A 16242-nucleotide genomic window follows, 5' to 3' on the forward strand; every position below is an offset into this window, starting at 1 on the left:
TAGGTCTTAAAACTTTATAATGTGCTACTGAAAATTTATATTCTTGTAATTTGTATCAAAATAGTCAAAAATTACACCATTAATATGTCAATCATCCATGGAATATTGAATTATTGAATTACCCTCATCCCATGTACTGTAAATCCATCATATAAAACTCTTCGTCCCTTTTTAGCCGTAACTTCTACAAGTAACAAATAATACAAAATGACAACTTGTACACAACATATAAATGCTGTGCAAGTTGTGATTTTGTAAAAGTAGTAACTTGTATTAACAAATTGTACGAACAAGTTGCAAAAAAAAATGAGATGAATAATTTTAATTGTACCCTATACCTTCTGGCCCTTTTTTCATTTGGAATGAAAGGTTGGGGGATCCCTATTTTACAAATCAAAGAATCCTTTTGCCGGGGCTCTTTAAATTATGTCGATATGTGGGTACATGTAAATGTTTAGATCTAATTAAGGAGACTCTGCTGAGTGCTGATGAATGGTCGGCTGTAGAAAGGAAGAGAGAGAGAGAAAGAGAGGGAACTAAAGACAGATAGAGAGAGAGAGAAAGACGAACTGTCTAGTTGCTGCGCTCATGGAGTGTGCTGAGGGAAGGAGAGAAAGAAAGAAATAAAGAAAGAAAGAGAGAGAGAGAGAGAGTGTGTGTGTGTGTGTCTTTTAAAAAGAAAGAGACTCGGTCCATTGGAGTAGGAAAAATAGACTTTGAAGAAGGACGGAAGGGTTAATTCATAATTGGGGTTATTAAATGAGTGATTTTGGATTTGTGTGTCCAATTTTCTGATGGGTTAATGCGCGGGTAGAATGATGCGTTTGGATGAAGGGATTCCAGGGTTGGACAGCATGGGGAATTCCTCTGGTTACACGGACAACGATCCCCTGCGTGAATTGGGGCTGTATTTCGCCAAGTTGTTTTCTGAGGAGGAGATGCGTTTGCCTCATGTGCCTCATGCTCACCTTGAGGAGTGCCGTCGGCGGCCTGAGAAGAAGAAGAAGGGTGGTCCTCACGTGCCTTACAGCAAGAAGAGTCATCCTCAACAACTCTTGCTCCTGGCCAACCCGCTGCCTTGCTCCAAAGACAAGTCGCGCAAGCCACGCAACTCTCTGATGGACTTTTACCAATCTCAAAAGGAAGGTCTTCCTTCGATTCCACAAGTTCGAATCCCTCGAAACCCTTCATCGTTTGCGGTTTTCGCTGCCATCCGTTCCACTTGTCTTGAAAACCAGCATCGGGAATCCACTCTTTTGCAGCTTCAAAATAGCTCTGCTTGGAAAGAGGCCCTGAATGCTGACGAGAATAGCGAAACTGAAGGAGAGTCTCCTTCCATTCCAGAGAAGTCCCTGCCTAAAGTCGTTGGCATCGGCATAGGAAGTGTTCTTGAAATCATTCGAGAAAGTCTAACAGAATCTCCTTCTCTTTGTCAGAAAGCCCTTGGATCCCTTCTCAATATTCTACAAGGGCTTGAACCTGAGGAGCTAACCAAAGAACCATCCGATATCATGGAACTTCTATTTGAAACACTTATGAAGCTCTCTTCTTCCTACGAAGAAAATGAAATATCCAAGAGTATTAGTTCAATGGCCTGCGCTTGTCTTCTAAGCTTTGTTGTTGCTTATGGCGATACAGGAAAAATCCTTCGCGCTACGTCCTCTCTCTTAATGTCCCCTCAAGCTTTTCGAGAACAACGCATTCCTGTTCCTTCAATATTAGTCGCCTTACAGAAGTCAATCATAAGTGTAATGATGGGTCGGACACATCATCCTGACCTCATGAGCTCAGGGCTTCCTAAAGCATCTCTCATAGACTCTTTTAGTATACACGACACGAATCATGAGGATTTTCCTGATGTAAAGCGCGTAACAAGTGATGGCCTGTATCTTTACGCCTTTACAGATTCAGGTCTTTTTAAAATTGGAAGTGGCTATTCTGGCACTATCAAAGGACATATATACAAAAGAAAATCAATTCATCTATCCACAAAAACTGTACGTTGGATAGGATTCGCGGATGATGCCATTTTTATAGAAGTGAAAGGAGAAAAAAGATTGGAGCTTCTCCGTTTAAATAAAGATACTTTTCTCACGGAAAAAACCTATCCTCAACCTAATATTCTTATGGAAAATAAACAACCCTATGTTTTATTTTGTGATGGCTCTTCCCTCGGAATTTTGACTCTATCAATGAAAGACAAGTTCTTACTTAAGTTTATCAATCCCTCTGATTTAAGTGTTATACATGAACTGCCTCTGAAATTAGCATATAAGCGTGTTGGAGTATTAGGAGCCTCTTTCTTCGAAGAGGGTGTGACAAATCATGAAATAGACTTCGGTTCTATTGAAGAAGAAAACATTTCGGTCCAAACGGGTAAAGACTTTGGCCTATTATTGACATCCCAGGGGAAGGTTTTTTATACAGGTTAGTGAACAAAGCATATTTAAAGCTATTCTACTTAGTCTTATGTAATCTAAGGCAAATCTTCATCCTTGGGTTTTAAACATATATGTGCTCCTGGGGAATGGTCAGAGCTTTGTATTCCTAAGAATCCTCGTATTGTTGATATCGCAATTGGACATGATGGGCAGCATGCTTGTCTACTTACTGACGATGGTAATGTATTTTTTACTGGAACAGCTAGGAGAGGAGAAGATGGGGAACAAACAAAAGCTAGGAGACAGCCTAAGCCTGTGAAGCCCAAAAAAATTTCTAGAATGGAGGGGCATATCGTTGTTCAGGTTTTTAATATCTTATTGATTATCCTAAAGTAAGTTCTCTAGTGGTTAATATCCAATTTAGGTTGCATGTAATAATGGAACTTCAGCCTTTGTAACGAAAGAGGGAAAGCTTTTTCTATTCGGTAAGGATTCTATTCACTGTGATTATTCTTCTGGACAAGTATTGGATCTGAAAGGAAATTTCATTACTCAAGTATGATGATTGAAATTTAACATTGAATTCAAATGTTTATTCAAATACATTTTTCCTAGGTTGCAGTGGGTAAGGCACACATCGTAGCTTTAACAAAAGAAGGTGACGTTTTTACTTTTGGAATGAATAGCAAAGGTCAATGTGGAAGAGATTTTAATTTAACCAAGGATAATACCAATGTGCCAATTGGAGACGTTGAAAAACCCACAGATTCAACTGCAGCGCAGTTTGACGTAATAGAAGACAATAGTGATGTCGATGGTGAACACGAGGGTAAGGAGTTAATATTCTTCTTCTAATTTTTCTAATCAACTCTTATAATTTGTATTGATCAGGTTTTGGAATTTGTCCTGCCGGTAAACATAATTGGAAACGTGATCAGTGCATGGTTTGCACTATATGTTTGGAATGTACTGGATATGGGCCAGTTTGTGTGTCCTCTGCTAGACCAGATAGAAATCCTGGAATGCAGTGTGGATGTGGATTTGGTGATTCTGGATGCTCAGAATGTGGTTGTTGTCGCTTCTGTACTGGGGAAACCGGTGATACTTTAAACGATGCAGAGGCAGGAGCGAGTGGGGCTGCAGGAGGCGCTGAAGCTATTAATGCTGAAAATAATGAAGGTTCTGCAGATATGCTTCATAGACATCTGATACGTTTAGATTTAATTGCTGCTGGACAGGTAAGTCATTAATAATAATTATTAATATTTTATTGAACTACTTTTTTTATGGTTTTTCAGGGAGGCTCTGGGATTGCTGGTCAATCTGGAGATTATCGAGAAAAAATAATTAGGCGTACTTTCCCTAAAAGGCATGTAGTAGGAAGTCGTAATCATCGAAGTCGACGATATTCTAGTTTAAGTAATAACGGTGGGGCTGAAAAATCATCGAAACGTCAAAATCAAGTCGATGTATGGAAGGCATTTAATAGTGAACTCAATGAAGCTGCGATAGGGGAAAAAGATGCAGATCCTGTAAATAACAGTGCAGTCGGTGGTGCGTCTTCAACCAATACAAAATTAACTTCTTTACCCCCAGCAAAAGTATTTTTACCTGACGGAATTAAGATAACAAAAATTTCAAGTGGACATCATCATACTATCATGCTCGCTAGCAATGGTGATGTTTACACATTTGGTAATAATTTTCATGGACAATTAGGCGTTTGTGATTTACTTCCAAGAGGATCTCCAACTAAAGTAAATATTCCAACTAAGGCTACGTCTGTAGTGGCAGGAAGCTATCACTCACTTATTTTGACTGAAGAAGGGGAAATTTTTTCCTTTGGTATGTATCAAAGGGGACAGTTGGGTCGTGAAGAACCACCCTCTGAAGATAAAAGTCTAGAAACGCGAGAAGAATTGGCAGCTAAACACTTGTGGTTTGCGATATCCGGACTTCTTCCTAGGGTTGGCCCTCGTCATGGACGAATAGCAACGTGGATTGGGGCATCTGCTGATCAATCATTTATTAAAGTTGACGAGTCTTTAATTAATGCTCAATCTTTAGTTGGATCCTCAATAGTATCATCCAGAAAGCACATAGTTTTAGTACCGCCCTCTAATAATTCCACATCATTTACTGGATTAGTAATAAATAAATCTGATGGGTATTGTCGAAGTTTTGACGGTCCTGAGCAAGCGGATCTTTCAAGTATGAAAATAACAATTGATCCTTGTTTCAATGTTTTATGGGCCTTTTCTAAAGAGAGTGTCGTGCATAGCTATCATCCATTGTCTGCATTGTCATTAATATCCAATTCTAGTTCACCGAATATTTTAAGTCCAGAACTAGCTTTGCCTTCTGTGAATGGTTGCATGATTTCTCGTAATCAAGTTTCCTTGAATATGCTCAGTTGTCTTGATACATTGACTCAATATCCAATTCTAACGACCTCTCCCATCTCTGAAGAAGAGTCCGTAGTAAAAGGAAGTGGAGGTGGATCTCATAAAACATATTCAAAGGAAGATTACAATGTTGTCAATCGCTTTGATTCTTTTGGAGGGGGCTGGGGATACTCTGGGCACTCTATAGAGGCAATCAGATTTATGGTTGATACTGACATTTTAATTGGTGGATTAGGTTTGTTTGGTGGTCGGGGAGAGTATGTAGGGAAAATACGAATATTTGATATTGGTTTTGAAGGTGGGGATTTGGAAATAGATGGAGAAATTATTGCGGAGTCAGAAGAAGTTACATATGAATGTACTTCAAGGCAAAAGTATCCTTTACTGTTTGAAGAGCCCGTCAATATACAAGCTGGAAAGTGGTATATAGCATGGGCCAGAATCACTGGTCCTTCGAGTGACTGTGGATCTTCAGGCCAAATTCAAATAACTACCGAGGAACAAATACAATTCCACTTTAAATCATCTAAAAAGTCTAATAATGGCACGGATGTTAATGCTGGGCAAATACCTCAAATTTTGTATAGAGTTTTGATGTCTGAGAGTCCTTCTGGTGGAAAAAGACATTTATCTTCTGAGCCTCCAGAACCTGTATGTGTACTCAGTTTAAGATTTTCTAAATCAGTGACACCAGACTGTTTTTCTGCACTATTGTCTCTTCTACGTTGGTCCTGGTCCTCATTCAAAAGTGAAATGAATCTTTTAATTAATAATGATGGAAAGCCAATGATTATGGAGTTACAAAGATTGATATTTATTTGTAGGGCTGCTTTAAGATTAATAATCATATACACAGATGCTGTTTACCCTGTCAAAGTCCTCAGTAAAATATCATACGATCCAATTAACGATACTGCTAAGTTAGCCGAAACTATTTATGAAGTTAGAATGCTTTTACAACAGCTTCTTACAGATCCTTCTCCAGTTCCATCGGCTATCAAGGATTTAAAGGGCACACTATTAACCAACTGTGAACAAATGACAGAACTCATATTAAAGGATGCAAATCGTGCATACGTTGCTTGTTTTCATGCTTTTTTCCCAACTGGATATCTGAAATGGACTTCCCTCTGTAATTTGTTAACACTCATGGAATCATCCACCTCTTTATCTGGGAGAGGGACTTCTTCATCTTGCAATGCTAAATACGACAGACTCCTCACAGCTGTATTAGATGCACTGTGTAATCCTCTTATTAAGCTCCGAAATACATTTCCAATCACATATTCTCCTGATTCGGATACTAGATGCAAAAATTTAAGTCCAACTGAAAATTTATCACTTACTACGTCCATGATACAGGCTGGAGACACTTCAGTTCAAAGATTTCCAGTTTTAACAGAAACTATGAATTATTTGAGTCATGGAGAAAACTTGCGATATGGTTCTTGGAGCTTCCGAGAGGTTCTTGACCGTCTTTTAAACATTGGTTCTCTATCTATTAAGCAAAATCTTCATGGTGAACCTCAGTCTTTTAGTCCAGAATTAGTCGAAAAAGCTTGTAAGGTTATTTCATCAGTCATATCAGAGTTGACTAATCAATCAACATCATCCGAACCCGATATACATTCCATTGGTGGAAGAATTCTCCATGCCACTCCAAATAGGTAAATTTTAATCTAATTAATAGCACATTAATTATTATTATTATAAATCATTTAGATTCACTCGAACTGGAATTAGTAAAACTTGGAACACGGGGAATGGGTCGCCTGATGCCATTTGTTTCTCAGTGGATAAGTCAGGTATATTTATTGCCGGCTGCTGTGTTTATGGTGGAACAGGGACCTATGACTATCAGCTAGAGTTACTTGATGATCAAAGTAACAGTGACCATCGTTCAAATAATGTTGCATCTGAAAACGGTCAATCTCAGCGTTGGAATTCCTTAGAAGTTGTTAATGGAAGTTATTCATCGGATGATTGTGTAAATGATATAGCAGAGCTTAAGTTTGACAGAGCTGTTCCTATTAGACCACATTTGAAATATGCATTACGGTTAAGAAATCATGGTGGCAGAACTTCCAACGGCGACGGAGGTATGTCTTCTGTTAGAGGCCCAGATGGAACTACTTTTTCGTTTAATTCATGCAGTCTAAGTTTTAATGGAAGTAATCCTACGCGTGGACAACTTCCGCAAATTCTTTATTACAGCTCACCACAAGAAACTGATATTCAATCAAATACAACCAAAAATTTAGCTGAAAAATATGCTCGTCGAACTGCGTTAACAATGACATCTGCTATTGTTAAGACTGTCACTAATTTATTGTCTTCAGTGCGTAGTGACGATTTAGAAAGTTTTGATGTACTTAATAGAGCACCCTTAATTACCAATTTAATGCCTCATATATTAGCTTCCGTCTCTTCTCTTGCCGCATTAGATCCCCATTCAGCTGTTTCAATACTTGCATTTATTCAAGATATGCTGCCTCCGGTTGCAACACTAAATAATATTGCTACATCATTATCTGGTGTTGGAACCTCAGAGGGTTTCACTTCTATATCCTCAAATGTACCACATTATGCGTATGTAGAAAGTTCACATCCATACAAAGCGTCCACAGTCTATCACTATCGAGTACATTTTCCTAAAGGGGTTCGATGGTTAAGTGTTGAATTCGACTCTAGATGTTCAACATCTCAACCTGAAGATTATCTTCAAATATACATCAGAAATCCCTCATGTGGAAAAAAAGTCAATTGCAATTCTCCTCGTGGTTTTGTCTCTCAAACAAATAGCTCTTTTCAAGAATCTCAAAAATATACTCCAGTATTGCGCCCATTTCACGGACCAAGTGAAAATTGGCCTAACCATGCCATAATTCTTCCAGGAAATGAGGTCCTATTTTCTCTAGAGACAGCTTCTGATTATGTAAAAGAGGACAAAAATAGTAATCAATTCGGATTTCGTTGTCTTGTTGTTGGCTACGAAGGTGAAACGTCGAGTAATGATGGTCTTAAAAATCTGGAGAAAGAGTTATCCTATTTAGGGGTGTTTGTGTTAAATCTTTAATGAAAAGAAACGTCTCTTTTTCACAAGTAGAAGATATGGAACTTGTAGACGAATCCGCTGGTGAATCTTATGAAATGCACTATTCTCTTTTATCAAAGGGCCTTGCTCTTTCTCATCCTCCAACTATCAACGAGGCTTTAGATGGAGTTATCCCTTATAGCAATAATACTCATGATAGATTATTCCTAAAAAATTTCGTAAATTGTATTCCAAATACTGCTGGAGGTCGGCTTGCGAGGTGGTTACAGCCTGAGTCATATGTAGATGTCAATCAATGCCGTGTTTTTTTTGCTAAAGAAGATATGAGGTGTAATTGGCCTAACATTATTACTGTGGTTACACAAGACCAGTATGGAGAAGTGGTCTGGGCTCCTGCTATGAAAGTAGAAGTTCGTGCAGTACCCATTGAATATGGACTCACAGGTCAAAAACGACTTCGTAGAGCCGTTGCATCTGAGCCTGATGCCATGTCATTTGGTGGCATCCGTCCTCCCAACTTAGACACTAAATATGAGATTACTGTCAAAGATAAAATGTTTTATCATTCCATCACAGTTCAAAAGTGCTATGATATGTATAGTTTTGAGGAACTACGTTTTGCTTCTCCTGCGATTCGTAGACAAAGTGAAAACATGCTCGTAAGACCAAATAATGATGGTACCTATTCAGCTAATTGGACTCCTGGCAATGTTGGATGGTATCAAATACATGTTTCCATTGATGGTGCTGAAATTCAAGAAGTTTACAAAGTAGGTCTTTAATCTTTGATAATTTCCTTATTATTTAACATTAATATTGTTTTTATGCTTACAAACATTATTATTTCAGGTTGAGGTTTATGATCCCCCTCAAGGACTTTTGCCTCCACCAGTCTCATCCAACGGAAGTATGGTAAATTGTGATATGTCAAATGGTTCATTGACTCCATCTCAGTCAATGAAAAATGGATCTAAGGGAATTAACTCTTCAGAATTAGGAAAAGGGAATTGTAGACTAAGGAAGTTTATAGATTCGTCGTCAGCTGGACTCCGAATAAGAGTTCACCCTACTCTTCAATCAGAGCAAATAGGAATTATTCCGGTTGATGGAAGTGTATCAATCATTGATGAACTTCAAAATTCTGACGGACATTGGGTTCGACTTTCTATTGATTCCTTGCTTAACTTTTGTAAAGGCTCAAATCAAAATGAGGGTTGGTGCCTACAATATAATCAGCATTTACATAAAGTATTAATGGTGCTTGTTACTGAGAAAGAAGATCTTTCATCCAAGAAAACTTCATTGTCTCATCCTCTTAAACCATGTAGGAAAAAAAGATCTGCTTGGAAATGTCCTGGTGTTTATACAGTTGTGAAATGTGGTGCTGCCTGTCATAATATTCGTAATTCTCCTTCACTTTCTGCATCACCTATAGGCATGCTTAATCAAGGAGATTCTGTTAATGTTATTAATTCTAGGGAATCTGGTAATGAAATTTGGGTTCAATTAGACAAGTCTTCTATGGAAAAGTTTTGCTTGAACACAGAGGGAGAAGCATGGTCTTTAGCAGTATCTTCATCTGATGTTCAGCACTTGGAACATCAAAGCAATTGTTTGGACGATGAAGAAGAAGATGAGGATGAAGATGAAACAGTCGAACTAGAAATCGATGAGGGTGGAAAAATAGGTGGAAAACACAATAGTAATGGTTCTAAAATTCCTCAACTCAGTGATACTCGTAGGAAGAAAAAAAAGAGAGTTTCATCCTCAATGGAAGAGCTCAAAGGAATAAACCATCACCTTTCAAAAAATGAAAAACCCAAACCTCTTCCTCGTGTTGGTTTGAGTAGTGAACGAAGAACACCGTCTCCATCTAATTCAAAACCATCATTCTTCCAAAAATGGTTTAAAGGAGATCAAGTCAATCGTCGGACTTCATCACTTAGCCCTCCCAGCCATCGCAAAGTTACTCCTTCTCAATTTGTCAATAAAGATATTCCTCCAGAACTTCAAGGAGTTTCTGTTAGAGAATTAGTAAAAGTAATAGGTGAAAGTCGAGCAAATGGAAACGGAGTTACTCCTCCTGGAACGCCTAACTCTCAAAGAAAAAGGTTGTCAAATACTTCTTCATGTTCAAGTCGAAGTTGTAGTCCAGCCTCAGTCAAGTCAGTCAATGAAATTCGTATCCCTAAGCAGTTTGAATCAAATGAGGAAAAATCTAAAAAGCAACTAGCAGCACCGTCAAGTAGTTCAGTCGAGGATTCAAAAATAACTACTAATACTACGAGCGATAATTTTAAAGTTCCTGATGGGCCTGTTAAGGAAGCTCTTAGTCCTTCTGTAGCTGAAAGTATTCGAACAGTTTTTGCAGCTTTTGTATGGCATGAAAATATAATACATGATACAATTGCCGCTGCCTCTTTTCTCAAGTTTCATCCCAATTTGAACAAAGCTGACGATATTATTAAAACTGGAAAAGTTGCACTTGATCCATCAACTTCTTCTGGTAGAGCTTTTCGAAAGAAATGGACAGAAAATGCGAAAAGTCATCGTCACTCCATGGATGTTTCATCATCTGCTTATCAGCATCATGTTTCTCAAAATTCAAATGTTGCTTGGAACAACGCAAATGAAAATAGTACAACGAAACAACAGGAGGAGGAGAAGCTAAAGAAAGAAGTGCATAAATCAAAGGGGAACCTCTGTCCTCCTACTCTTAAATTGCTAGCAGTTTTATGGGAAGAAATTAGAAGTTACTGTATCCATGCAATCCTTCAACAAGTCATAGTGTCTTCTAATCCCTTACATCATACACAATTGTCTTCGAATAGAGTAGCAAAACAAACATTGTTAGAGAAACGAAGTAAAACAAAGGCTCGTATTAAGAATTCATTAAAATCTAAAGAGCAGCAGCCTCCTGTGGAACCAGGAAAATTATGCGAAATGTGTGACCAGTACTTTGGCAATCCAGTAACTTATCATATGAGATTAGAACATCCTGGGTGTGGTTCCCATGCTGGAGGTAAAGGTTATAATTCTGGAGGAAATTATTGCAAAGGATGGGCTGGAAACTGCGGTGACGGAGGTGTTGGAGGCTCCTCTTGGTATTTAATCTGCAGTAATTGTCGGGACAATTATAAGAAAATATCCTCACAGCAAATTCCTCCTCCCCCTCCTCCCTCAGGTAGTGATTCAAACGATCCCCCTCCCATACCTCCAGTTAAGCCTTCTAAGTCATTACCACCTTCTTCTTCATCCCTTCCAATTAAATCCAGAAGCAGTAGTAAACGCTCAAAGATAACTACGTCCTCTTCTTCAAATACATTACATTCTTCCGGCATAAATAGTCACATCATTATGAAAAACAATGCCACATTTTTGTTAGACCTCTCTTCTAGCAGCAATAACAATGAAAGTGCAAAAATGTCATCCTCATCCGCCTTTCTTTATTCTGTATCCGAATTAACAACAATGGATCCAAATCCATTCCCTATTACGCCTTTTCAGTGTTTCAATTCTCTGTGTGTAAAAGAAAGTGTTCTAAGAGATATGAATGATGAATTTTATCTGGACAAAGATTCTTTTAAAAGCAATAGCGCTCAACCACCCAACATCGGTTATCCCTTGCCTAGCTCGGATGCTGGTGAATCTAAAGCTGAAATCAAACATTTGAACAATAATAATGATGATGTTGATGAAAGTGCGAATAATGGAGGAGTTCGATGCTCGCTCGAGGAAACTGTTTCTCCACCTGAAGGCTTTCAGTCAGATGAAAATGATGCACCGAACTCACTTAAACATTCTAATGTTTCTTCCTCTCCTATTCGGTTTCGAAATAGTTCACACACTGACAAAGATAACAGGAAAAGAAATTCTAGTTGTGAGGAACAAATCCACCATAAGAAAGATGATGATTTTTTCCTTAGTCATCCATCACATGATCTACAAAAACTGTTTACTAACAGTAACGGTGGCTATGTGGTGTCTGATATTTTACAAAGACCCGTCATGAGTTTTGTTCTACAGTGGAATGATCTTGATAGTTTACAGCTCTCTATGGCAAACTCAATAAGGAAAGCTTCATGTAGGACATATGCTATTCAAGCTCTTAATTGGCTTCTTCGCTCTGTAAGCCAGCCTGATTGTCTCCACGATTTACTTTGGTTCTTCGTAGCATCCCTTGAAAATTCACAAGTGGAAGCGAATAACTCAAATAACGATCATTATGTCCGTAAACAGCGACGGCAGAATCAACAGAAACTGATGGCAAATGGGCAACAATTTCCTTTGAACGAAAATGTTGCTCAAATGAATAATTATTTTACTCCTCAATTCTCGGGATTAAACGAACACCCGTCGTCGGATATTGTGACTGGGGGTGAAGCTATACAGCCTCTTCCTTCCACGTTATATTCTTTGCTTCAGACAATTTCAGATCTTATGTTGCTCCTACCCCTTGGATCTCCTTTACTGCAAATTGCTGTCACCTGCTGGGCAATCAAATTCAAGCCAAGTGATCATCAATTTCTTCATCAATCTCATGTTTTCTCTTCAATTTCAAAAATACTCTCGAGATCTGAGGAGTTCGATACAAATGTTATTGTTAACAACCCCTTAGTTGTAGAAAAGAGTCTGGATTCAACTTCCTATATTGAAATAAAAACAAGTTCCAGAGTTTCCATGATTACAAGTCTTTCTGACAATTCCACTGAGACGTTTTGGGAGTCGGGGGATGAAGATAGAAATAAAATTAAATGGATTTCACTTACAGTTGGTGATGTTAAAAGAGGACACGTTTGTGCTCATATCGATAATTGTCGCGATTTGGTCTCAAAGGTATCTGGAATTACTTTCAAATTAGGAGCTAGAGAAGAAGATTTGATAGTCATTAAACAAGTTGATGTTGAAAATAGATTTGCGGGATGGGTATCCTGCTATTTCGATGACGTGATGTGTGTCGGGAGAAATGTTTCTCTTTTAAAGATTGAGTTTAAGGGCCCTGATAGTACACTGAGAGTACGACAAATCAAACTATTATCCGTTGGTTCTCAGAGTATATGCGATGATAAAGACATTGATTCACTTATTAAACAACAAAATTGTGAATCAGAAACACTCAGAGTTTTCCGGCTTATGACAGCTCAGGTATTTGGTAAATTTTTACGGCAAGATAATTCAATGGATGATTCAGAAGAGGATCTAGACTTACGAGAGCATGTTGTTGGTATTTTGTTTAACTCAAAAACTCGATTATCTTATCTGCAAAAGCAGGTCTGTTCACATATTGTTCAAGCTATCAAGAAAGAGGCATCTATTCTAAAAGAAGATTGGGAGTTATCACTTTGTCATCATGGAGAAATACCCTCTTTGTCAGATACTTATTGTTTCGAAATGCTTAGCTTAGTTCTAGCTCTCTCAGGAAGCACCGTTGGAAAGTTATATTTGTCACAACAACAAGGTTTGATACAAGATCTTTTAAATTTACTTCATACTGGAACAGCTCGAATACAGAGGCAAGTAATCCTACTAATAAGAAGAATCCTTCCTGAAATCCCTCCAAGTTCATTTGCTTCTATCATTGGAGTAAAGAATTTACCTCCTAAAGACTTCGCTAGCTTAAGTTTATCTCATACTTTTGATCATAAGGCACCAGGCCTATTGGATATTTTCTTTAGCTGCATTGCAAAAGCACTTACTGTGCAAGTTAAATCTAAAGGGATGCATGGTAAGGACTCGGGTGGAAGAAACATTAGCGTAGTAACTTTGGCATCATCCATTCATCCGAAAGACTATAAAAATGTAGGATCCCGATGGTGGCTTCGAGGATCCATGGCTAAAAGAATATCAGAAGAGATTGTATCGTTGTTAAAGGATTTAATGAATGGCAAAGTGGGATCAAGTGAATGGATGTCATTTACAAAAAGTGCCGTTGCTCAAAATATTTTACATTTGACTAAATTGGATAGAACCAATGAGTGTTTGAAGCTTCCAGTTTTTTGGCTCGGCCTTGCTTCGATTTGTGTTTTGGACAAGGATCATGTTGAAGGTCTAAGCTCTGGTGATTGTAATAATGAAACAAGTATTAATAGGCCGACATGCGAAAATCATGATGATGGTGAAACCTTAGCCATTATAAAGTGTGAAACCTGCGGGGATCTCTGTGGAGATTGCGATCGTTTCTTGCATTTACACCGAAGAACAAAAACACATAATAGAGCGATATTTAAAGAGGAAGAGGATGCAATCAAGGTTGATCTGCATGAAGGTTGTGGAAGAATGAAACTATATTGGCTTATGGCTCTTGCAGACTCTACCACTCTTAAAGCTATGGTTGAATTTCGTGAGGCAGCGCGTGGTGGTTCTTCTGGTATCAAAAATACATTTGGTGGATCAACGTGTCGTTTTTGTGGAGTCCATAGCTCCTCAGAAGTCCCTGTTATGGATGCTGTTTGTACAGATTCAGAGTGTGTTTCCTTTGCTGCAAATGCTTGTGTGAAGACTCTTAGTTGTGGTCATTTTTGTGGAGGTATATTAAATGAGGAGGACTGTCTGACATGTCTTCATGGATGCTCCAAAGTTGGAAATGCTCTTAAGCAGGATGCAGATGATATGTGTATGATTTGCTTTACCGAAGCATTAAATCCAATTCCTTCCATCATGCTTCAGTGTGGGCATGTATTTCATTATCATTGTTGTCTTACCGTATTGACAAAGAAGTGGAATGGACCTAGAATAACATTTGGATTCCGAAATTGCCCCATCTGCAAAATGAAAATTCAACATCCATCTCTCAGAAAGATACTTATACCCTTGCAAAATCTCTATGAGGACGTGAAAAGAAAATCTTTAATGAGATTAGAATATGAAAGCCTTAATAATTGTGAAGCAGTCACTGCAAAAGGTGGAAGATACCATAATGATCCCATCTCATATGCCTTAGATCGCTATGCCTACTATGTTTGTTTCAAATGTTCTAAGGCCTACTATGGTGGAGAAGCTCAGTGTGATGGTGCTGTTGGAGATGACAAATTCAATCCAGAAGAACTCGTTTGTGGGGGCTGCTCAGATGTTTCTAGAGCTCAAATGTGTCTTAAACATGGAATGGACTATTTAGAATACAAATGTAGGTACTGTTGCTCTGTAGCTGTTTTTTTCTGCTTCGGTACGACTCACTTCTGTAATGCTTGCCACGAGGATTTTCAACGATTAATAAGTGTTCCACAAAAAGATTTACCTCAATGCCCAGTTGGGCCAAAGGCTCTCAAGTTAGAGGGGGAAGAGTGTCCTCTTCATATCAAACATCCATCCACTGGCGAAGAATTTGCTCTGGGATGTGGGATTTGTAGAAATCCACATACATTTTAATAATTCTTGTGATATAAAATTTACTACATATTACTATTAATTAATTATCATAATTATGCGCTCGTAAAAAACAAAAAAAAAAAAACTACAAACAAATTCTTTCTTTTTTTCTGACCCATAAGCATAAACATAGAACTCAATTACTACATATTTACTATTATAAATATTATCAATATTGATTATATAATTGTTTATTATTTCATCCTTTTATTTTCTATACTTTACTTTTATTAATTTGTCAGAATTTTGTATGTATTCAAAAGACCACAACCACCCCATCTATCTTTAGCATCATTTTCATTAGGAACGAAATTATTTCTCGGAAAATTTCTTTAATCTACATAGAATTGGACGACCTCTCCCTCTCTACTCTCAGCTGCTGATATAGCATATATCTATATATAAACATATATTTATTTATTTATGTACTTGTGTATTAATTCTTCGTCTCCTTTGAATTTTTAATGACCTCAATATTACAAGTTCCAACCAACCAACCACTGCATTTTCGCACACTATCAAGACTACCTATCATTCTCCAAAGGAGGTTGCTAGAATGATTAATTTTGAAGAAAAATAACCAATGCTATTAAACAAAGAGTTTTGGATGATAATTTTTTTTTTTTTTAAATATAAATAAACTCTAATACTGCTAACTATATTGATAGAATAAACGTCCATCAGTCCCTTCTGCAAATACTCTCTTGCTCCAATATCATGATCCCCTTTTTGAAAAAGTAGAACTTTTTAATTTAATAAAAAAGTATTTCATATTAATAAATCCTTCAGTCGATTCCATATTAATTATAATACATATATATATATTGTATTGAGCCTCTCTTGTACAAACATAAAAGAAGGTTTTACTAATCATTTATTAATATCTATCTGTTTAAGATAGCGTCTTTATTATTGGGGAAGATCGGGCTGTTGAAGACTAAATTTATATTTTGTTTGGTGCTTCAACTTGGGACGAATATTTGTAAAATATTAATATTAATAATATTGAAGTAAGGTGTGTCTGTTATATCTGCAG

At 37.6% G+C, this 16242-nt stretch overlaps 1 protein-coding gene across 1 annotated transcript; it reads left to right on the plus strand.

Annotated features, from left to right (window-relative positions):
* The first annotated feature begins 631 nt into the window (after positions 1–631).
* On the plus strand, positions 632–15987 carry hiw (MYC binding protein highwire). Its single transcript, XM_040718247.2, is given in 9 exon segments — positions 632–2427; positions 2482–2744; positions 2806–2937; positions 2997–3210; positions 3273–3619; positions 3680–6453; positions 6509–7836; positions 7839–8611; positions 8691–15987. Coding segments are annotated over 9 exon segments (13959 nt in total). The 5' UTR covers positions 632–815; the 3' UTR covers positions 15207–15987.
* Positions 15988–16242: the final 255 nt, after the last annotated feature.

The sequence above is a fragment of the Lepeophtheirus salmonis genome, chromosome 8 (genome assembly GCF_016086655.4).
Source record: "Lepeophtheirus salmonis chromosome 8, UVic_Lsal_1.4, whole genome shotgun sequence".
NCBI classification, from domain to species: domain Eukaryota; kingdom Metazoa; phylum Arthropoda; class Copepoda; order Siphonostomatoida; family Caligidae; genus Lepeophtheirus; species Lepeophtheirus salmonis.